This window comes from Oncorhynchus kisutch, linkage group LG30 (assembly GCF_002021735.2).
Source record: "Oncorhynchus kisutch isolate 150728-3 linkage group LG30, Okis_V2, whole genome shotgun sequence".
Lineage (NCBI taxonomy): Eukaryota > Metazoa > Chordata > Actinopteri > Salmoniformes > Salmonidae > Oncorhynchus > Oncorhynchus kisutch.
The window spans coordinates 6,946,224-6,969,379 of NC_034203.2; the positions used below are offsets into that span (position 1 = coordinate 6,946,224).

The following is a 23,156-nucleotide window of genomic DNA, read 5'->3' on the forward strand; positions in this document are numbered from 1 at the left end:
TAACAGCAGGGGTTAATATGCCTGTCTGACATCAGATTCAATTTTTTTTAAACTTTTGGAATGGCATCTCTCCTGTACCCTACAGAATGAACGGTGTCCAGATGAGAAATTCACTATTTCTGAGCCAGGCAAAATCACTCATCAGTGTCATTATCATTTGCATATCCAAGTAAATGCCAATAGAAAGCAAACTAAAATGCGTCTAGTTTACTGTTATTCCATGTGCTATGTTTGACGTGACTGTTAGCTGAAGTTGGCTAGCTAGCAAGTGACAAGAACGTTAGTCAGTCTGCATAGCAAACATTTTTGTTAGAACGGACGAACAGACCTTTTGCATAACAACAGAATTAATGACTGGTTGCATCTGTGGCAACATGCCCAAAAGAACAAACCGATATTTGACCAGACTGGTGGTAGGATGATATTGGTAGAAGAATGGAATTGTAGGAATTTTCTTATCAAAATCAATTAAAATATGTAATTCATTGTTAGTTTAATATGTTAACTGTTTTATACAACCAACAAGGCATGCAAGATCGCGCTATGTGATGAATACAGTCACAGGTAAATGGGTTGACTGGCTCTTCGTTTCGTGTCGGGCGCCATTTACCTGTGACTGTATTAATCACATAGTACAGCCTCTTATGCCTTATCGCTTAAATATTAGATACAGGTTTATAGTGTTTTAACTCTGACTCATTTGAGGATGAAAGGGGGTTCAGTGGACGATGTCACCTTGGTAACATTTTCGAATGTTAGAACAGCATATTGTGGTCAAATGTATTTTTAGCTGTCCCATGAATGTTTGTGAACTATCAGTGCAGACAGCTGATGTGAGACAATGCCCCTAGCTGTGTCAAAATAATTTCCTGACTTTTCTGGTGGTTTGTGTGGTCCTCCAGGATTCGTACGAGCGGGCCAGGGCGCTCCTCAAGTCTCACGCCAAGGAGCACAAGAACCTGGCCACCGCCCTGCTGCAGTACGAGACGCTGGATGCCAAAGAGATCAAGATGGTACTGGAGGGCAAGGCCCTAGAGATCAGATGAGACCTCAAGGGTGGAGGCGTCACTCTGTTTATTGGGCAGATCGGGATGGGGTGGGGAGTGGAGACTGTTGGGACTGGCTTTTTGGAAGGTGTTGGAATGTAAATATATGAAAATCAAGGTTTCAAGATAGGATCATTTTTTGATGTAAAATATGTACGCAAACTACGCACACAGTCTTATCTTCCTGTTAATGTCTGGATAGTTGTTAGGATCCTTATTGTTGATAAAAAAGGAGGATTGTGGGATTTCCCTTCAAATTGGTAGAGGCAATCAGCAGTTTCTGCATCCATTTTTGGATTTATAAATTAATGATATGTACCCATAATTGAAGAATATAACTTGTAAATGCCTCATGAGTTTAGTTCAACTGTCGTACCCCATCAGAACCCAAAATATAAGCTTGTATTACGTCAATGTTTGTAAACAAACTAAATGTAAACAAACACTGTAAAGCCTAAAAATGGCCAGATTTACACTAGTTTTTAGTTTGAATGTATCCCATTGTCATATGACCACTTATTCAATGTACCCTGTCGTGTGTGTGTGTGCACATGTGTATGTGTGTTGAATGTTCTATGGCTAGTAAGTCCAAGTCCAGTGAGTCCATGCCCTGGCTCCTCAGAATTGTCTCTACCTGAGACTGTCGATCATGTATTTGTAATAAGGAATCTGATTCCCCCTAAATAGTCGAACAACTTTTCCCAGGTTTACCAATATTCCCAGGTTTGTCTGAGCCGTATGTGCTAGTTGCCGTTTCGAAGATGGCCTTTTGGGAATGTACATGTACCCGGAGTAGGGACTCTTTTGGACTTGAGCCACAATTCAAATGTGTCTTAGCACTTTGGTCAGTCTGAACACTTACTCTATGTATTTATGTTATCAAATGTCAATGCTGTGTGTATATATAGATGGAAGGGAGTGCTGCTGTGCTTTGAAATTATGCTTTTATTCACTTCATACTCCTCAACGTTGGCAAATTAAGCTGCGACAGGCCATTGGATTCTCTGTTTTTGGATCAGATTAGTCCATCTATTTACTATGAAATACCTTAAAGTTATCTGGTTTCTAGGTCTAAACAATTGTAAAAGTAACAGTTAAACCTAAGAGACCCTACAACTCCTCATATCCTGGTTCACTCCCCACTACTGCTGTGTACTCGCTATTCACATCTGAGCACAGCTGTCTCTCTAGCATTACTTGAGTAGATCTGTGAATCTGTTTTTTTACATTTCCTCACTTTGAATGGTTTTAAGCACAGTAGCTCAGAACCTCACAGTGTAAGCAAGGACCGTCGTACTAATTTGCTGACGTGTAGGCCTATAAGGAAAACGGTCAAATGCATCTGTAGACAATCGACTCAATCGCTTCAACAATGCAGTATCTCCATCTTTGGTGAGAATTAACAGTTTTTACAGAATGCTTTAGGCAAGAATATTGAACTCCTTTTGAAATAATGTTGAGTTGGAAGCGTTAAGATTGTGATACAATGGAGGTTGAAAGCCATACCTTTTAGGATGTAATAATGTTATTTTAGAGGCAAAGTTTATTACAATGTCTTGCAAAAGTATTCATACTCCTTGGTTTTCTTCACATTTTGTGTTACAAAGTGGGATTAAAATGTTTTTAATTGTAATTTTTTGTCAACAATCTACACTAAATAGTAAAATGTCAAGTGGAAGAATATATATTTAAGATTGATAGAAATTAAATAACTAAAATGTATTCAGTCAATATACACATTGAGAATACAAAACATTAAGGACACCGGCTCTTTCCATGAGACTGACCAGGTGAATCCAGGTGAAAGATATGATCCCTTATTGATGTCAGTTGTTAAATCCACTTCAGTCAGTGTAGATGAAGTGGAGGAGACCGGTTAAAGAAGGATTTTTAAGCATGTGTGCTATTCAGAGGGTGAATGGGCAAGACAAAATATTTCCGCTGAACGGGGTATGGTAGTAGGTGCCAGGCACACTGGTTTGTGTCAAGAACTGCACCACTGCTGGGTTTTTACACTCAACAGTTTCCCGTGCGTACCAAGAATGGTCCACCACCAAAAGGACATCCAGCTAACTTGACACAACTGTTGGAAGCATTTGAGCCAACATTGGCCAGCATCCCTGTGGAACGCTTTCGACACCTTGTAGAGTCCATGCCCTGACGAATTGACATTCGTTCAAAGGTGTCCTTAATAATTTGTACACTCTGTGTATGTTAGAAACACATTTGGCAGTGACTACAGCTGTGAGCCTTCTTGGGTAAGTCTCTAAGAGCTTTACACATCTGGATTGTGCAATATTAGCCAATTATTATTTTTATCATTCTTAAAGCTCTGTCAAGATGTTGGGACTCATGGCTAGACAAACATGTTAGTCTTGCCATAGATTTTAAATCAGATTTCATTCAAAACTGTAACTTGGCCACTCAGGTACATTCCCTGCCTTCTTGGTAGGCAACTCCAGTGTAGATTTGTGTTGTAGGTTATTTTACTGCTTAATGGTGACTTCTTCTCCCAGTGACTGCTGTAAAGCAGACTGAAGCAGGTTTTCCTCTAGGATTTTACCTGTGCTTAGCACCATCCCACTTCTTTTTATCCTGAAAAAAACGAATTGCCGACATCAAGCTTACCCATACCATGATGCAGCCACCACCATGCTGGAAAATAAGAAGGCAGTTAACTCAGTGATGTGTTGGATTTGCCCCGAACATAAGGCTTTGCATTTAGGCCCAAAAGTTTTTTTTATTTTTATTTTCAGTCATACTTTATTCTGTATATTTGTATTCTTCTTTTGACTTTGTCATTTAAGTCATTATGTCGTCATTACAACGTTGCTGATCCATCCTCAGTTTTCTCCCATCACAGCCATTGAACTCTGTAACTGTTTTAAAATCACCAATTATCTCGGCTCAGGATATGACCCAGATGCAGACAAAGGAGACGGAAGGTACAATACACAGAGTAGTTTATTAAACCACAGGAGGCAGGCAAAGGACAGAGATATTCAATGTCTGATTTGTTATTGTTACCCATCTTCCAATCGCTGCCCTTCTTTATGAAGCTTTCAAAAAGCTCCCTGGTCTTTGAAGTTGAATCTGTTGCTTGAAATTCAATACTTGACTTAGGGACCTGACAGATGTATGTATCGGGTACAGCGGAAGGGTTAGAGTCATCCAAAAATCTGGTCAACTCCTATTATTTCACACAGTGAGTCCATGTAACTTTATTATGTGATTTGTTAAGCCACATTTTACTCCTGAACTAATTTAGGCTTGCCTAAACAAAGGGGCTGATGCAATGAATATATTTTAGTTCTCATTTTTATTTATCTTTAAAAAAAAGACTATATATATATATATATATATATATATATATAAAATCTTCCACTTTGACATTACAGAGTAGATTGTTGAGCAGAAATTCCAATTTATTTTACACCCCACCAAAAATGTGAAGAAATCCGAGGGGTCTTAACTTTTGCAAGGCACTGTACCTACTGTGTACCCCATTCCCAAGTGTATAACCAGTATCATTATGTGTAGGCCAATACGTACATTTTTAGTTTTTCTTGCCAAAGTAACACATTTCGAGCTCTCAATGATATGACAGACGTTGGAGGAATTTTTTGTGCAGCTCAAATAAATAAATGAACAGAAATGTAATAAACAAAACCCTACTATAATATTAACTGTGGTTTGTGGTTGGTTATCTGTTTGATTTACACACCTTTCCTGACACCGGAATTATGCATGTTTAACTTCAGTGTAGTTGCTACATGCTCAAAAAATGCTTGCCAGGAGATTCTGTAACGTTGATACATAACCAGCTAACGGTTTGAGTAAAACGACAGCACCCAAGGTAAGTCGGAAATCAGCTAAACTAGATTTTTTTTTTTTACTTTATATTAAAATAAAAATTCTGAAAATGAGCATAGCTTTAACTAAATGTCCCAATGTACTAGCCAGTGCAAACATTTGCACTGTAAATAAACGGATAGAATCAGAATTTTAGGTAACATAGCCTCTGTATTTTTAATACAGTATGCCCATTCTTTTTAGTTTAATGTTTATTTGGATAGTGAAACAAAAACATTTAATTTGGCTCTACAGTATACTCCAGCATTATGGATTTGGAATCACATTTTTTATATTAGGCAGAATATCACCTTTGACTCAAATGACACAGTTCATTATTTACATTTAATTTATATTGGATAATATCAACATGATTTATACACAAGGTGTAATCCATTCTGAGAGACTCCCAGCAGCCTTGTTTATTGAATTTATCATACTTCACTCAGAGCACAGATACACACTCCCCAAGTTTAAAATGAACAGGTCTGTCACGCCCTGGTCGAAGTATTATTGTGTTTGTCTTTATTTATTTGGTCAGGCCGGGGTGTGACATGGGTTTATTGTGGTGTGTTTTGTCTTGGGGTTTTGTTAGGTATTGGGTGTGTGGCTTAGTGGGGGTATCTAGCAAAGTCTATGAAGGTCTGGAGTGGTTCTCAATCAGAGACAGGTGTTTATCATTGTCTCTGATTGGGAACCATATTTAGGCAGCCATATTCTTCGATTGTTTTGGTGGGTGATTGTCCTTAGTGTCCTTGTTGCTGTCTCTGTGTTAGTTTACACTAGTATAGGCCGTTTCGGTTGTTGTTACGTTCTTTGTTTTGTAGTGTTTAGAATTGATTCGTGTTTTACATTTTGTTCATTAAACAAGGATCGCAATCTACACGCTGCATTTTGGTCCGACTCTCCTTCACACCTAGAAAATCGTTACAGAATCACCCACCACAACAGGACCAAGCAGCGTGTCAACAGGCAGGAGCAGCAGGAGAAGCAACAGCGGCAGCAGGAGATACGTAATAAGGAATTCTGGACATGGGAGGAAATCCTCGACGGGAGAGGACACTGGGCTAAACCAGGGGAGTGTAGCCGCCCCAAGGTGCAGCAGGAGAAGAGGCAACAGGAGCAGCCCAAAGAGGAGTACAGTATGGACTATACTTCTTGGGAGGAGATAGACAGGTGGGCGGTCGACCCAGGGAGAGTGCCGGAGCCCGCCTGGGATTCGATGGAGCAGTGCGCGGAGGGTTATCGGATGATGGAGTTGGCGAAGCAAGCACGGCGGCGTGGACGGAAGCCCGAGAGTCAGCCCCAAAAATTTATTGGGGGGGGGGGGGGCTCACAGGGAGTAGGGCTACGCCAGGTAGGAGACCTGCGCAAACTCCCTGTGCTTACCGGGGGGCTAGTGAGACCGGGCAGGCACCTGTTATGCTTTGGAGAGCACGGTGTCCCCAGTGCGGGTGCATAGCCCGGTGCGGTACATTCCAGCTCCTCGTATCGGCCGGGCTAGAGTGGGCATCGAGCCAGGTAAGGTTGGGCAGGCTCGGTGCTCAAGAGCTCCAGTGCGCCTGCACGGTCCGGTCTATCCAGTACCACCTTCACGCACCAGCCCTCCGGTGGCAGCTTCCCGCACCAGGCTTCCTGTGCGTGTCCTCGGCCCAGTACCACCAGTGCCAGCACCACGCATCAGGTCTACAGTACGCATCAGGTCTACAGTGCGCCTCACCTCTCCAGCGCTGCCGGAGCCTTTCTCCTCTACAGCGCTGCTGGAGTCTCCTGCCTGTTCAGCGCAGCCTGAGCTGCCAGCCTGCATGGAGCAGCCAGAGCTGCCAGCCTGCATGGAGCAGCCAGAGCTGCCAGCCTGCATGGAGCAGCCAGAGCTGCCAGCCTGCATGGAGCAGCCAGAGCTGCCAGCCTGCATGGAGCAGCCAGAGCTGCCAGCCTGCATGGAGCAGCCAGAGCTGCCAGCCTGCATGGAGCAGCCAGAGCTGTCAGTCTGCATGGAGCAGCCAGAGCTGTCAGTTTGCATGGAGCAGCCAGTCAGCCAGACTCTTCCAGATCCGCCAGTCAGCCAGACTCTTCCAGATCCGCCAGTCAGCCAGACTCTTCCAGATCCGCCAGTCAGCCAGACTCTTCCAGATCTGCCAGTCAGCCAGACTCTTCCAGATCCGCCAGACTCTTCCAGATCCGCCAGCCAGCCAGGATCTGCCAGATCCAACTACCTGCCTGAGCTTCCCCTCAGTCCCGAGCGGCCCCTCAGTCTCGAGCGGCCCCTCAGTCCAGTGGGGTTCTGGGTGAGGACTACTAGGCCATGGTCGGCGGCGAGGGTGGACTATCCTAGGACGCGAGGAAGAGGGACTAAGACATTGATAGAGTGGGGTCCAAGTCCCGCGCCGGAGCCGCCACCATGGACAGACGCCCACCCGGACCCTCCCTATTGTTTTGAGGTGCGTCCGGGAGTCCGCACCTTAGGGGGGGGGGGGGGGGGGTTCTGTCACGCCCTGGTCGAAGTATTATTGTGTTTGTCTTTATTTATTTGGTCAGGCCGGGGTGTGACATGGGTTTATTGTGGTGTGTTTTGTCTTGGGGTTTTGTTAGGTATTGGGTGTGTGGCTTAGTGGGGGTATCTAGCAAAGTCTATGGCTGTCTGGAGTGGTTCTCAATCAAAGGCAGGTGTTAATCGTTGTCTCTGATTGGGAACCATATTTAGGCAGCCATATTCTTCGATTGTTTTGGTGGGTGATTGTCCTTAGTGTCCTTGTTGCTGTCTCTGTGTTAGTTTACACTAGTATAGGCTGTTTTGGTTGTCGTTACGTTCTTTGTTTTGTAGTGTTTAGAATTGATTCGTGTTTTACGTTTTGTTCATTAAACAAGGATCGCAATCTACACGCTGCATTTTGGTCCGACTCTCCTTCACACCTAGAAAACCGTTACAAGGTCTATACTGTCCTTCACTACAGATGCCACCATCTTTGTCAATAACCTGTAGTAGCAATGTGTGCTGTCTACATATAGCTGTAAAAAACGTTTTTTTCTTTTTTGTCATGTGTTCATGTTTTTATTACTTGCTGCAAAATTAATTGCCCCTAGGGGACAATAATTACCCCTCTACTCTTTTTAATGTTGATATATTTAAATGGCAGTTAAGTGGTGTTTGTTTCCTAAACCAAAAACTTTAAAGAGAATCTTGTTATTTGTCCACTTAGTTGGAGTTACTACCGGCAACTTATTTTGGAGATATATACATGTGAAGTCGGAAGTTTACATACACCTTAGCCAAATACATTACTCTGTTTTTCACAATTCCTGACATTTAATCTGAGTAAAAATTCCCTGTTTTAGGTCAGAATAATTGTAGAGAATGATTGATTTATTTCAGCTATTTCTTTCATCACATTCCCATTGGGTCAGAAATGTACATACACTCAATTAGTATTTGGGAGCATTGCCTTTAAATGGTTTAACTTGGGTCAAACGTTTCGGGTAGCTTTCCACAACCTTCCCACAATAAGTTAGGTGGATTTTGGCCCATTCCTCCTGACAGAGCTGGTGTAAATTAGTCAGGTTTGTAGGCCTCCTTGCTCGCACATGCTTTTTCATTTCTGCCCACAAATGTTCTATAGGATTGAGGTCAGGGAAGCCATTATGCCACAACTTTGGAAGTATGCTTGGGGTCATTGTTCATTTGGAAGACCCATTTGCAACCAAGCTTCAACTTCCTGCCTGATGTCTTGAGATGTTGCTTCAACATACACACAATTTTCCTGCCTCATGATGCCATCTATTTTGTGAAGTGCACCAGTCCCTCCTGCAGCAAAGCACCCTGACAACATGATGCCACCCCCCTGCTTCACGGTTGGGATGGTGTTTTCTTCGGCTTGCAAGACTCCCTCTTTTTCCTCCAAACATAACGATGGTCATTATGGCCAAACAGTTCTGTTTTTGTTTCATCAGACCAGAGGACATTTCTCAAAAAAGTACAATCTTTGTCCCCATGTGCAGTTGCAAACTGTAGTCTGGTTTTTTTCTGGCGGTTTTGGAATAGTGGCTTCTTCCTTGCTGAGCGGCCTTTCAGGTTATGTCGATATATGACTCGTTTTACTGTGGATATAGATACCTTTGTACCTGTTTCCTCCTGCATCTTCACAAGGTCCTTTGCTGTTGTTCTGGGATTGATTTGCACTTTTCTCACCAAAGTACGTTAATCTCTAGGAGACAGAACGCATCTCCTTCCTGAGCGGTATGACGGCTGCGTGGTCCCATGGTGTTTATGAACGTGGTACCTTCAGGCATTTGGAAATTGCTCCCAAGGATGAACTAGACTTGTGGAGGTCTACAATTGTTTTTCTGAGGTTTTGGCTGATTTCTTTTGATTTTCCCATGATGTCAAGCAAAGAGGCACTGAGTTTGAAGGTAGGCCTTGAAATACATCCACAGGTACACCTCCAATAGGCTAACTGACATCATTTGAGTCAATCAGAAGCTTTTAAAGCCATGACATCATTTTCTGGAATTTTCCAAGCTGTTTAACTGCACTGTCAATTTAGTGTATGTAAACTTCTGACTCACTGCAATTGTGATACAGATTATTTCACTTATAACTCACTGTATGTAAACAATTGTTGGAAAAATTACTTGTGTCATGCACAAAGTAGATGTCCTAACCGGCTTGCCAAAACTATAGTTTGCTAACAATACATTTGTGGAGTGGTTGAAAAATGAGTTTTAATGATTCCAACCTAAGTGTATGTAAACTTCCGACATCAACTGTAGTTAATGCAAGGTATTTGTATAATGTAGACTACACATGCAGAACGTGCATGCTAGACTTACAATAACTTCCCAGAGGAGTTAGGAGTTATCAAGACAATAACAATGAGGATATATAAACTACTTAAATCAGATCACAAGGGGATCTCCCTTATTAACCAGTTGTAATTGTGGTACTTCATTATTAACCATACATCGTTGTTGAACCTGGTCATGACACAGTAACTGACAGATGCAATTCTATTGCCTTTTGGATAGGCTTGAGTGTCTTGTAAAGGAAAATCAGTCCTCTGTCTGACAGGATAGACAATCTGTGTCAGACCAACTACCACCCGATGGGAGCTGTTATCTAAATACTACATGTTTGAGAGCCACTTTCATGTTGGGCTGATCTGTGAACTGGCAGCACATTCCCAGGTAGGAGAGGAATATTTCCTCACAGACTGCATGTAAGTCTGTGTGGAAACATTCAGATCACAATGTGTCTTTTGATTGTCTACACGTGTCGCCAAAGCTGTTCAAAGGTACAGTCAATTTAGTGTATGTAAACTTCGGACCCACAGTGAATTATAAGTGAAATAATCTGTCTAATCAATTATTGGAAACATGACTTGTGTCATGCACAAGGTAGATGTCCTAACCGACTTGCCAAAGCTAGTTTGTTAACAAGAAATGTGTGGAGTGGTTGAAAAAGGAGTTTTAATGTCTCCAACCTAAGTCAAATCAAATCAAATTTTATTTGTCACATACACATGGTTAGCAGATGTTAATGCGAGTGTAGCGAAATGCTTGTGCTTCTACTTCCGACAATGCAGTAATAACCAACAAGTAATCTAACTAATAATTCCAAAACTACTGTCTTATACACAGTGTAAGGGGATAAAGAATATGTACATAAGGATATATGAATGAGTGATGGTACAGAGCAGCATAGGCAAGATACTGTAGATGGTATCGAGTACAGTATATACATATGAGATGAGTATGTAACAAAGTGGCATAGTTAAAGTGGCTAGTGATACATGTATTACATAAGGATGCAGTCGATGATATAGAGTACAGTATATACGTATGCATATGAGATGAATAATGTAGGGTAAGTAACATTATATAAGGTAGCATTGTTTAAAGTGGCTAGTGATATATTTACATCATTTCCCATCAATTCCCATTATTAAAGTGGCTGGAGTTGAGTCAGTATCAGTGTCAGTGTGTTGGCAGCAGCCACTCAATGTTCGTGGTGGCTGTTTAACAGTCTGATGGCCCTGAGATAGAAGCTGTTTTTCAGTCTTTCGGTCCCAGCTTTGATGCACCTGTACTGACCTCGCCTTCTGGATGATAGCGGGGTGAACAGGCAGTGGCTCGGGTGGTTGATGTCCTTGATGATCTTTATGGCCTTCCTGTAGCATCGGGTGGTGCAGGTGTCCTGGAGGGCAGGTAGTTTGCCCCTCCCTGTTCACCCACGCAGTCGTGGGTGAACAGGGAGTACAGGAGAGGGCTCAGAACGCACCCTTGTGGGTCCCCAGTGTTGAGGATCAGCGGGGAGGAGATGTTGTTGCCTACCCTCACCACCTGGGGGCGGTGTATGTAAACTTCCGACTTCAACTGTAAATGATAGGAGTGCATCCTTGTGTCGCTCCCTCTTTGAACTATCGGTTGCCCGATTAACAAAATAACATTCTGTGTAACAATAAATCCATAGCACTTACAGCACAATAAAATATATACAAATTCATAGCTCTTTGTGAACTCTTGAAAAATTCAAATATGACAATTTAATTCACACAGTAACATTAATTTCGTTTATTCATGTTTTCATCTGTCTTCACACCTCCCCTGGCGTCAGTGACTTAAGGACTTCCATGAGAACATCTCTTCTTAGAGATTGCCACAGATATGGTATGTTTGAACCTTGTGATAGCCCACAGATTGTCTGCCATCCAGACAATGTAATAAATTGTCATTCAGTCATCATACTGGGCTTTGCATGCCAGCCTTCTCTCATTCTTACACTACAGCTGTCATTCATGGAAAACAAATGAAAAATCAAAGGGCCTATGCAGAGCATCGAAACTTTTTGTTGTTGCTGTTTTTACCGATGCCTGGAAAATACAACCAGATTATAATCTAATCAACTATATTTAAATGATAGGAGTGCACCCTTGTGTCTCTCCCTCTGAACAGTGCAATAAAATATATCAAAATTCATAGCTCTTTACAAACTCTTGAACAATCCAAACATGGCAATTGTATTCACACAGTGACATTAATTTAATCTGTCTTCACACCTCTCCTGGCGTCAGTGACCCCAGGACATCTATGGGAACGCCAGCCAGTGAGGAGTATTATCACTGTCTCATCCTTCCACTACAGCAGTCATTTATGGAAAACAAATGAAAAATCAAAGAGCCTGTCATGTCAAATAGTGTCCCCCTGCAAAAAAAGTTTTTGGGGTTCCCAGGACTACCGAAACATTGCAAAGAATACTATCCAAAGATGTTTTGGGATTTAAATTGCTAGCTAATGTTACTTGTTTGCTTACATCAGCTAGCTAGCCATAAAGTTTTGTTTAGCTAACATTAGCTAGCTAGCTAATTGTTTTTGTAGCTTTCAGTTTGTATGTAACGTTAGCTGCACTTCAATGGCATGCCTTAAGGAGATGTTATTTTAACTTTCCAACCAGGTGAAGTACTATGAAGGCACCGCATGAACAACCATTTTTCAACAACAGTTTTCCATCTAGGTAGTTGGTCATCTAGAAGTTGCTAGTTATACATTTAGTTATATGTCTGTCATTTTGAGGTATCTAGCTATAAGTTAACTCTGATCAATCAAATGGATAGGTCTAAGCAATTATGGTCATTCCAACTGCCCTTAACTAGGTATATTTGCTAGACAGACACACAGACAAAGAGAGAGGGGGGAAGAGGGAGAAATAAAAGGTGAGAGTGAAAGAGAGAGGTGGGAAAAGCGTGAAAGACCGAGAGACATGGAGGAGAGAAACATAGAAAGTCATTAGTGCAAAATTACTTAGACTTGAGTATTTCAACAACTCTTGTCTTCAAACTTGTGAGGCAATCACATGTACCTACGGGGGAAGGATTGTCAGCCACACAGGAGGGGGATTTTCACTGAGGAGATGGAGACCATGCTGACCATGCCGAGATGCATGTTGGCCATTTCAGAGTGAAGCACATGATTGCCAAAATCAACATACACTTGTTTTGGCATGGGATTGTCAAGGATATGGACAGCTGGGCAAGTGAAATAACAGTTTGTTTATCGATCACATTCTATTATATCTGAAATTATTATGATTTCAATTAATGTCATATCAGAGAGAAAACAATGTTTCAATTTGTCACATTGTGCTTGAAGGTGAATACCTGTCTAGCCTGATGGTGACCGATTATTTTACCAAGTGGGTGGAGGCAATACCCATTCAGGTCTGTAAAGGAAGATAACGTGCTTAACTCTAAATTCCCTTCTGTAACCCATATGAAAAGGGTGCTTGGAACCAAAAATGTATTTTATTTTGTATGATACCCATCAATGACCAGACTGGCAAGGCCACCTCCAAGGCGATGATGGACATCTTCAACACCCATGGTTCTCCTGAGTTCATCTTTTTTTTCACTCCCCCCCCCCCCCCCCCCCCTTTTTCTCCCCAATATCGTGGTATCCAATTGTTTTAATAGCTACTATCTTGTCTCATCGCTACAACTCCCGTACGGGCTCGGGAGAGACGAAGGTTGAAAGTCATGCGTCCTCCGATACACAACCCAACCAAGCCGCACTGCTTCTTATCACAGCGCCATCCAACCAGGAAGCCAGCCGCATCAATGTGTCGGAGGAAACACCGTGCACCTGTGGCAACCTTGGTTAGCGTGCACTGCGCCCGGCCCGCTACCTCCTGAGGTCATCTTGAGTGACCGAGGTTGTGAACTCTGGAACAAGGTACGGATGTAATAGGTTATATTCTGTCACCAATAGTTTGGAATTTTTTTTACAATTAGTTTTTGTTTTTCCATGGTACATAATCAGACTTGTCAATATGTTCCATTGTCAATTGATATCCCTTTCCTACCCCCTCCTCCAGGTTTGGATGAAAGGACCAACCCTCAAGACTGCCATGGGCAAGTCCCATGACGGGTTATAGGAATGGTGGGAGGACAACCTGAAGGTAATTATCTTTGTACACAACAGCATCGTCCAGGCCTCCAGAGTACTCACTCTATTGCCTGCTGTACGGACGGGAGCCGCAGCTACTCCAACTGGTGTGGTGGAAGTTGTCGAACCAGATCAGAACGCCTTCGAGGACCACCTTCAGGCACGGACTGAGAAGGATGTGGAGGTTTTTGACCAGGTCAAAATTATTGTCTGCTGTTTATTTTCTGGCCTTCCAAGAGATATATAAGAGATGTATTTGTAATAACATGAAATATAATTGCATTTATTTATTTTATCAATCAAGGTGAGACTGAACATGGACAAGGCTCTTGAGAAAAAGGAGAGCCACCCGAGGAGAATCAAGGGGACCAAGTGCTTTGACATCCAGGCAAATTACTTGGCTTGGAAGAAAGGAAGACGATACCTGGGAAAGCTTGATGCTCTTTTGCTCCTCGCTGGGGTCACCATCCGTTAAGGTGAATATAAAATCTCAGATGATTACTATTTGTATTTGCTGCCTCATGGTGGGTGGCATCACCATGCTGTCAGCAGTACCAACAGTGGCCCAGTGGTTTCTCCAAATAGTCAATCTCAAGGCTAACCACTGGGTCACATTAAGTAACCGCCACTTCCAGGTAGGTACTGTTAAGGTGTAGGACTCCAGTCGTCATGACACCACCCTGGATTGGTAAGGACCATCCCTTACCAACCCCACTGACATAAACAATTTGACGGGTATCCTTTCTTTTCTGTCTTCCATTAACATTATTTCATGTCTAATCAAACATTTAAATTGAATCATTCAATAACTGTATTTTTACATACCTGATAATCCTGTGTGTTTGCTTGTTTACGTCTGTCTCCTATCCGGTTCCCTTTACTCTGCTCCTGTTCTCCAGGACCTAGGGGTTCTGCCTAACACCCAGACCTGGATCCACCTGATGTCAAATCAAATCAAATCAAATTTATTTATATAGCCCTTCGTACATCAGCTGATATCTCAAAGTGCTGTACAGAAACCCAGCCTAAAACCCCAAACAGCAAGCAATGCAGGTGTAGAAGCACGGTGGCTAGGAAAAACTCCCTAGAAAGGCCAATACCTAGGAAGAAACCTAGAGAGGAACCAGGCTATGTGGGGTGGCCAGTCCTCTTCTGGCTGTGCCGGGTGGAGATTATAACAGAACATGGTCAAGATGTTCAATGTTCATAAATGACCAGCATGGTCGAATAATAATAAGGCAGAACAGTTGAAACTAGAGCAGCAGCACAGTCAGGTGGAAGTTGAAACTGGAGCAGCAGCATGTCCTCCATTACCAACCACCCTCCAACTTTTCATTACATCAGCTACTGTTATTGTCATGTTGTCAATATCGGCTAAGAAAGAGCAAGACAAATATCATACTGGCTACATAATGTGAGCTGCACAGATTAGCTAAAAACACTAGCACTGTAAACCCTCAGAACAAAGAGGGCAGCAGCGCCTGGACTTTGCAGTTTCCCTCTTCGAGTCCACCTTCCAAGACTGACTACATGTTGAAAACAAGTGACAAGCTCCCATCCGCACAGCACCCACCTCCTCTCTATTCCACACACCAGAATTCAGTATTTCAGTCTTTGATTGCCATGTGAGTGTACAAGAAAATCAGAAAGTAAGTTGACACACATGTACCAACAATATATTTATATATTTAAATCTAAAATATTGCTGGATTGGTTTTCACAGATGTTTCATAAGGTGTTCGTTATTGTAAATTGTTACATATCCCTTGATGGTATTTGTTCAACATTATTAATTGTTGTATCATAAGACAACCACAAGGGTGTACTAATGAGCTAGGCTCCCAAAAAATGTCTGCAGCATTGAAGGTCCTCAAGAACACAGTGGCCTCCATCATTCTTAAATTTAAGAAGTTTTGAACCACCAAGACTCTTCCTAGAGCTGGCCGCCCAGCCAAAGTGAGCAATCGAGGGAGAAAGGGCCTTGGTCAGGGAGGTGACCAAGAACCCGATAGTCACTCTGACAGAGCTCCAGAGTTCCTCTGTGGGAATGGGAAAACGTTCCAGAACGACAACCCAAAAATGGGGTATTGTGGGTATTAATCCAATTTAATCCATTTTAGAATAAGGCTGTAATGTAACAAAATGTGGAAAAAGTCAAGGGGTCTGAATACTTTCTGAATGCACTGACTGATATAGTTCCAGTCCTCTAGGGCTGCACTGTCTCTGTTTTTTCTTGGATAATAGGCGAATCAGACACTGAGTTATAGAGGTGTTTGAGATCTCCCTAGCCATTTAATTGACATTAAATGATCAACTACACCCTTTTTACACTACTGGGCCAAATGGAGACAAGTCGAGCTCTACTGGGCTGGCCAGGTTACAGATCCACCATAGTTGCTGGAACCGTACTAGAAACAACAACGTAAAAAAGAAAACATCTGAGCCAGGACAGTTTGGTTTGGTTAGGCTTTACAGTGTAAGTCCAGTATAAGAGTGAGGAAGAAACATGGATTGGAGTTGTTCAACTGTGATAAAGGGCCCATAAAAGAGAACTAGGCCTAATCTTTCTCTTCAATACTGACCATTTAGACATACAAATGTCAGTTAGTGTTTCAGTCTCTCACACACACTGCTGATAGGCAGTGGACTGAAATAGGTGCCAGTTCTCATATTGGGTGCCGGTACCGTTTTATATTTAGGAACTCAAGCAGTAGAAAATGTGAGGTTTCGGAACTCAGTTCCAGTGGGAAGTCAAGCACTGCTGATGGGACGATTTTCCTAATCCTATTTATGGCCTGGCCCTGGTCCTAAAATAACCCTAGGTTCTATACCCTTTTCGGTGGTGACAACAAGGAACCAGATAGGTACAGTATTTCTATAGGCAGGGTCACTGCATTGGATATAAAAGCAACCAGTTCATCAGTTCTGACAGAAACAAATTTGGTGGGATTCTAGACGTTGTACTCATGTTTACACTACTATGTAGGGTATGTAAACAAAGTGGCATAGTTTAAAGTGGCTAGTGATACATGTATTACATAAAGATGCAGTAGATGATATAGAGTACAGTATATACATATACATATGAGATGAGTAATGTAGGGTATGTAAACATTATATTAAGTAGCATTGTTTAAAGTGGCTAGTGATATATTTTCCATCAATTCCCATTATTAAAGTGGCTGGAGTTGAGTCAGTATGTTGGCAGCAGCCACTCAATGTTAGTGGTGGCTGTTTAACAGTCTGATGGCCTTGAGATAGAAGCTGTTTTTCAGTCTCTCGGCCCCTGCTTTGATGCACCTGTACGGACCTCGCCTTCTGGATGATAGCGGGGTCAACAGGCAGTGGCTCGGGTGGTTCTTGTCCTTGATGATCTTTATGGCCTTCCTGTGACATCGGGTGGTGCAGGTGTCCTGGAGGGCAGGTAGTTTGTGATGCGTTGTGCAGACCTCACTACCCTCTGGAGAGCCTTACGGTTGTGGGCGGAGCAGTTGCCGTACCAGGCGGTGATGCAGCCCGACAGGATGCTCTCGATTGTGCATCTGTAGAAGTTTGTGAGTGCTTTTGGTGACAAGCCGAATTTCTTCAGCCTCCTGAGGTTGAAGAGGCGCTGCTGCGCCTTCTTCACGATGCTGTCTGTGTGGGTGGACCTATTCAGTTTGTCTGTGATGTGTATGCCGAGGAACTTAAAACTTGCTACCCTCTCCACTACTGTCCCATTGATGTGGATAGAGGGGTGCTCCCTCTGCTGTTTCCTGAAGTCCACAATCATCTCCTTAGTTTTGTTGACGTTGAGTGTGAGGTTATTTTCCTGACACCACACTCCGAGGGCCCTCACCTCCTCCCTGTAGGCCGTCTCGTCATTGTTGGTAAATCAAGCCTACCACTGTAGTGTCGTCCGCAAACTTGATGATTGAGCTGGAGGTGTGCATGGCCACGCAGTCGTGGAGACGCACCTAGAGATGCACCTTCACCACATGGGACAGGTAGGCTGAGAATAATGTACAATGTAGGGAGTACAGTAGATCTAAACTTTGCATGTACTGTACAGCAGTGGTGGGCAGTCTCACCCTGCAAGGGATGGTTTATGATTGCAGTATTTAGTAGTGTTCCAGCACAGGCAATACCCAGACTACGGTTAGTTGAGTAGTAGAATCAAGTGTGCTACTGCTTGGCTGGAAAAAAAGCCTGCACTCACACAGGCCCTTGTTGATCACCAGGACTGAATAATTACAGTATGCGTGTACCTGTTGATATCCCACCCCACACCTCTCTCATTCTTTTTCTACATCTCTCTTACACACACACACACACACACATGAAAACGGGAGTTCCCTTTCACAACTTCATCAGCTGGCAGGAGCTGAGCGCAGCAGAACTGATGAGGTCCTGGAACAACTGCACCACGATGGGTCGGTCTGGGGTCACTGGGGTCATACAGTAGTTTAGCAGACCCTAGCTCTAATTATGATAATACAGTTGAGTGGCCTCTATCTTTGGACTTTGATTATTAGTAATGATAACAATAAATAGACTTTCTTTGATTTTGCTAACCCAAACGAAATGTGCTAAGCCCCCCAAAAAATGTTGTAACTACCAAAGCAAATAACATTACGTTAAAACATTGATTTTGTATTTGTTGTTGTTTGTACTTCATGTCCAGAAATAAGTGCTTCCAGGTGGCAAGCCTATTTTAATTAACATTGAAATTAAATCTATTTTAATCCCACTTTGTAACACAATCAAATGTGAAGAAATGCAAGGGCTCTAAATACTTACGCAAGGCACTGTATATCTCGTAACGTATGAATTGTGCGTGTATCTTTAAGCTTTATTTATGATGGACGGTGGCACACACTCCAGGGAAATTCACATATTTTCTGTCTTTTATTTATTTTTAAGTCTAAATCTTAACCAAACAGAAGCCAGATCCCAGCAATTTCGCTATTGTCAAGCACTCTACTCCAAATCCGTATCTTTAAAACAATAGTATGTGTTAAGATTGTCAACATGTCAGTGTGTGTTACCATGTTAATTATTCGTTTTCACAAGGTTTAGCTTAATCTTAGTCTACTACACACACAGTTTTGTCAATCCTATTGATTCATCATTGTTTCTTCTGAAATTCCTCAGGCACGCTGCAAAACAGTAAAGAGGGAATATGAGCAAATTATGAAAGAGAACGTTATTGGACAATGTTGCAGATGAAAACAACCTTTTTAGTTAACATCTGGTGCCATGTATGTTAAAATATATAGTAATATACTGTATAATATAATATATGCAATTTAGCAGATGTTTTTATCCAAAGCAACTTAAAGTCATGCATGCATACATTAAGTATGGGTGGTCCCAGGAATCAAACCCACAATCCTGGCGTAGCAAGCGCCATGCTCTACCATTGGAGTCCCTGTCAAATACATTTGTACCTCTTCTCTATACAATTCCAGATTTAGTCCATGCCATGGACTACTCTAATGCCAGTTTAATTACTGTGTATCAGGGTAAGGTCATTGCATTTCAATTAGGTCAATCAAGGAAGTAAACTGAAATTACAATTAAATTCACATTTTTTTAAATTCACATTTTTTTCTAATAGAGAAGCAATGAATGTTTGTTTACTTACTGTGTGTGTGCTGGAGTGAATTCCTCTGCTTTCTGCCTTTCTCCATCCTCCCCAAAGTACTGAACACTGGTGAGTCACATGATACTGGTCACATGACTCACATGATGCCCCCGTCAAGAATGCAGTCAGTGATAAGTGAGAAATCAGTGTAGAAAAAGCTACACAATGGCAGTTAGAATCCAAAAAGAAGAAGAAGTTTCAATCACATATGGTCTATTTGTTCTCCCCTCCTCTCCCTTATATCTAGTTACAGCGATAAATTATTAGATGTTTATTATTATAGTGTCATGTAATACCTATTTATTCATACATGATCTCTTCTTCACCCTTCTGCTTCACCAGTCACCACTTTGCCTTGACAGATCCCTCTATCTTTGAAGAATTGATCCCTATTATGTCTGTTGTGAGTATCTCATCAATACATCATCATCCCCACATCTTGGAATGAGTCTGTTATCTTTATGGGATTAAGGTAGCTTTGTTTTGTCTGTGTAATCAGCCATGCTAGGTCAGTGGAGCTTCAGGTTATTTTATGTGTATATCTTTGTGTGTGTATTACCTTTTGTGTGTAAAACTGCTTTATTCTAAGCATAAGCCATTTATTGCGTGTTTATATATACAGGCGAAGATGGAGAGGAAAAAAAGAATACATCTATAACTGAGGCTTGAATGCAAAATAAAGATGCTTATTTGGACATCATGGGGCCCAAAGAATCATAGTGCAAGACAGTGCATAAATAAAAGATCTCAGGCCATCCTCAGTGTAAATGGTCAGCACACACACATGGCTTCTATTTCAAGAACAATTAGATTTGTCAAGCAAGAAAATACATCAGAAAATCTATAAATCAGTACCTAGTACAATCGAATGTATGATCTAGATTATAAGAAAAGCGGACAGAAAAATACAAGAAATGATTGCTTTTTCATATAGCATGTGAACATTTCGCCAGAATAAATAACATAGGATCGTAAAAGAGTAGGGAGCTAGAAAGACCACTATATATATATATATATACACACAGGTAATATAAACATCCAATAACTGACTGATACTTAAGATGAATGTGGATAGGAGGTGATATTTTGAAGCAGTATACTAGCAATTGATATGTTTGTTACAACGTGGGCATTTGGACATTGGTTTATGGACTCTAGGTAAATATATAACTGATAAAGACACACTGTGATATTATCTTAGCTCTTGTTGTTAAGCAAAGTATGTGTTTCAATGAACACTTATATTTTCTGCATTGATCACTGGTTGATAGAACCCTTAAAAAGTGACAGTTTACCCCAAAATCAAAGTTAGCTATACTATTGGATTGCGTCAATTCCATGCCATTTATTTGGGTTTTATGGGTGTTATGACGCGTCCACTGTGGGGCTCTACAACAGTTAGCTTTCAGTTTAAGTTTAGGTATTTTTTTAACCCTTATTTTACCAGGTAAGTTGACTGAGAACACAGCAGCAACCTGGGGAATAGTTACAACGGAGAGGAGGGTGGGGGTGAATGAGCCATTGGAAGCTGGGGAGGATTAGGTGGTACAGTGGCTTTTTTTCCCTATTTTGTTGCCTTACAACCTGGAATTAAAATCGATTTCTTTTTTTTTGGGGGGGGGGGGGGGGGGGCGTTTGTATCATTTGATCTACACAACATACAGTGCCTTGCGAAAGTATTCGGCCCCCTTGAACTTTGCGACCTTTTGCCACATTTCAGGCTTCAAACATAAAGATATAAAACTGTATTTTTTTGTGAAGAATCAACAACAAGTGGGACACAATCATGAAGTGGAACGACATTTATTGGATATTTCAAACTTTTTTAACAAATCAAAAACTGAAAAATTGGGCGTGCAAAATTATTCAGCCCCCTTAAGTTAATACTTTGTAGTGCCTCCTTTTGCTGCGATTACAGCTGTAAGTCGCTTGGGGTATGTCTCTATCAGTTTTGCACATCGAGAGGCTGACATTTTTTCCCATTCCTCCTTGCAAAACAGCTCGAGCTCAGTGAGGTTGGATGGAGAGCATTTGTGAACAGCTGTTTTCAGTTCTTTCCACAGATTCTCGATTGGATTCAGGTCTGGACTTTGACTTGACCATTCTAACACCTGGATATGTTTATTTTTGAACCATTCCATTGTAGATTTTGCTTTATGTTTTGGATCATTGTCTTGTTGGAAGACAAATCTCTGTCCCAGTCTCAGGTCTTTTGCAGACTCCATCAGGTTTTCTTCCAGAATGGTCCTGTATTTGGCTCCATCCATCTTCCCATCAATTTTAACCATCTTCCCTGTCCCTGCTGAAGAAAAGCAGGCCCAAACCATGATGCTGCCACCACCATGTTTGACAGTCGGGATGGTGTGTTCAGGGTGATGAGCTGTGTTGCTTTTACGCCAAACATAACGTTTTGCATTGTTGCCAAAAAGTTCAATTTTGGTTTCATCTGACCGGAGCACCTTCTTCCACATGTTTGGTGTGTCTCCCAGGTGGCTTGTGGCAAACTTTAAACAACACTTTTTATGGATATCTTTAAGAAATGGCTTTCTTCTTTTTGTATCCAAATCCGGCTTTAAACTTCTTCACAACAGTATCTCGGACCTGCCTGGTGTGTTCCTTGTTCTTCATGATGCTCTCTGCGCTTTTAACGGACCTCTGAGACTATCACAGTGCAGGTGCATTTATACGGAGACTTGATTACACACAGGTGGATTGTATTTATCATCATTAGTCATTTAGGTCAACATTGGTTCATTCAGAGATCCTCACTGAACTTCTGGAGAGAGTTTGCTGCACTGAAAGTAAAGGGGCTGAATAATTTTGCACGCCCAATTTTTCAGTTTTTGATTTGTTAAAAATGTTTGAAATATCCAATAAATGTCGTTCCACTTCATGATTGTGTCCCACTTGTTGTTGATTCTTCACAAAAAAATACAGTTTTATATCTTTATGTTTGAAGCCTGAAATGTGGCAAAAGGTCGCAAAGTTCAAGGGGGCCGAATACTTTCGCAAGGCACTGTACCTACCACTTTGAAGATGCAAAATATGTTTTATTGTGAAAGAAACAAAAACTAAGATAACTTGAGCGTGCATAACTATTCACCTCCCTCCGCCCGCCCCCCCAAATTCAATACTTTGTAGAGCCACTTTTTGCATCAATTACAGTTGCAAGTGTCGCTATAAGCTTGGCACATCTAGCCACTGGGATTTTTCCTCCTTCTTCAAGGCAAAACTGCTCCAGCTCTTTCAAGTCCGATGGGTTCCGCTGGTGTACAGCAATCTTTAAATCATACCACAGATTCACAGTTGGATTGAGGTCTGGGCTTTGACTAGGCCATTCCAAGACATTTACATCTTTCCCCTTAAACCACTCAAGTGTTGCTTTAGCAGTATGCTTAGGGTCATTGTTCTGCTGGAAGGTGAACCCCCATCCCAGTCTCAAATCTCTGGAAGACTGAAACAGGTTTTCCTCAAGAATGGCCCTGTATTTAGCTCCATCCATCATTCCTTCAATTCTGACCAGTGTCCCAGTCCCTGCCGATGAAAAACATCCCCACAACATGATGCTGCCACCACCATGCTTCACTGGGGGGTATGGTGTTCTCAAGGGTGATGGAAGGTGTTGAGTTTGCGCCAGACATAGTGTTTTCCTTGATGGCCAAAACTCTCAATTTCAGTCACATCTGGCCAGAGTATCC

The 23,156-nt window shown here is 42.0% G+C and overlaps 1 protein-coding gene across 2 annotated transcripts in view; it reads left to right on the top strand.

Annotated features, from left to right (window-relative positions):
* LOC109875020 (ATP-dependent zinc metalloprotease YME1L1) overlaps positions 1-4,737 on the top strand; it is a 59,352-nt gene extending 54,615 nt beyond the window's left edge. For both annotated transcript variants that reach the window (XM_031810799.1, XM_031810800.1), the window contains exon 18: positions 903-4,737. In XM_031810799.1, coding sequence (XP_031666659.1) covers positions 903-1,046 — 144 coding nt within the window. In that variant the 3' untranslated portion in view covers positions 1,047-4,737. The remainder of the gene's footprint in view (positions 1-902) is intronic.
* Positions 4,738-23,156: the final 18,419 nt, after the last annotated feature.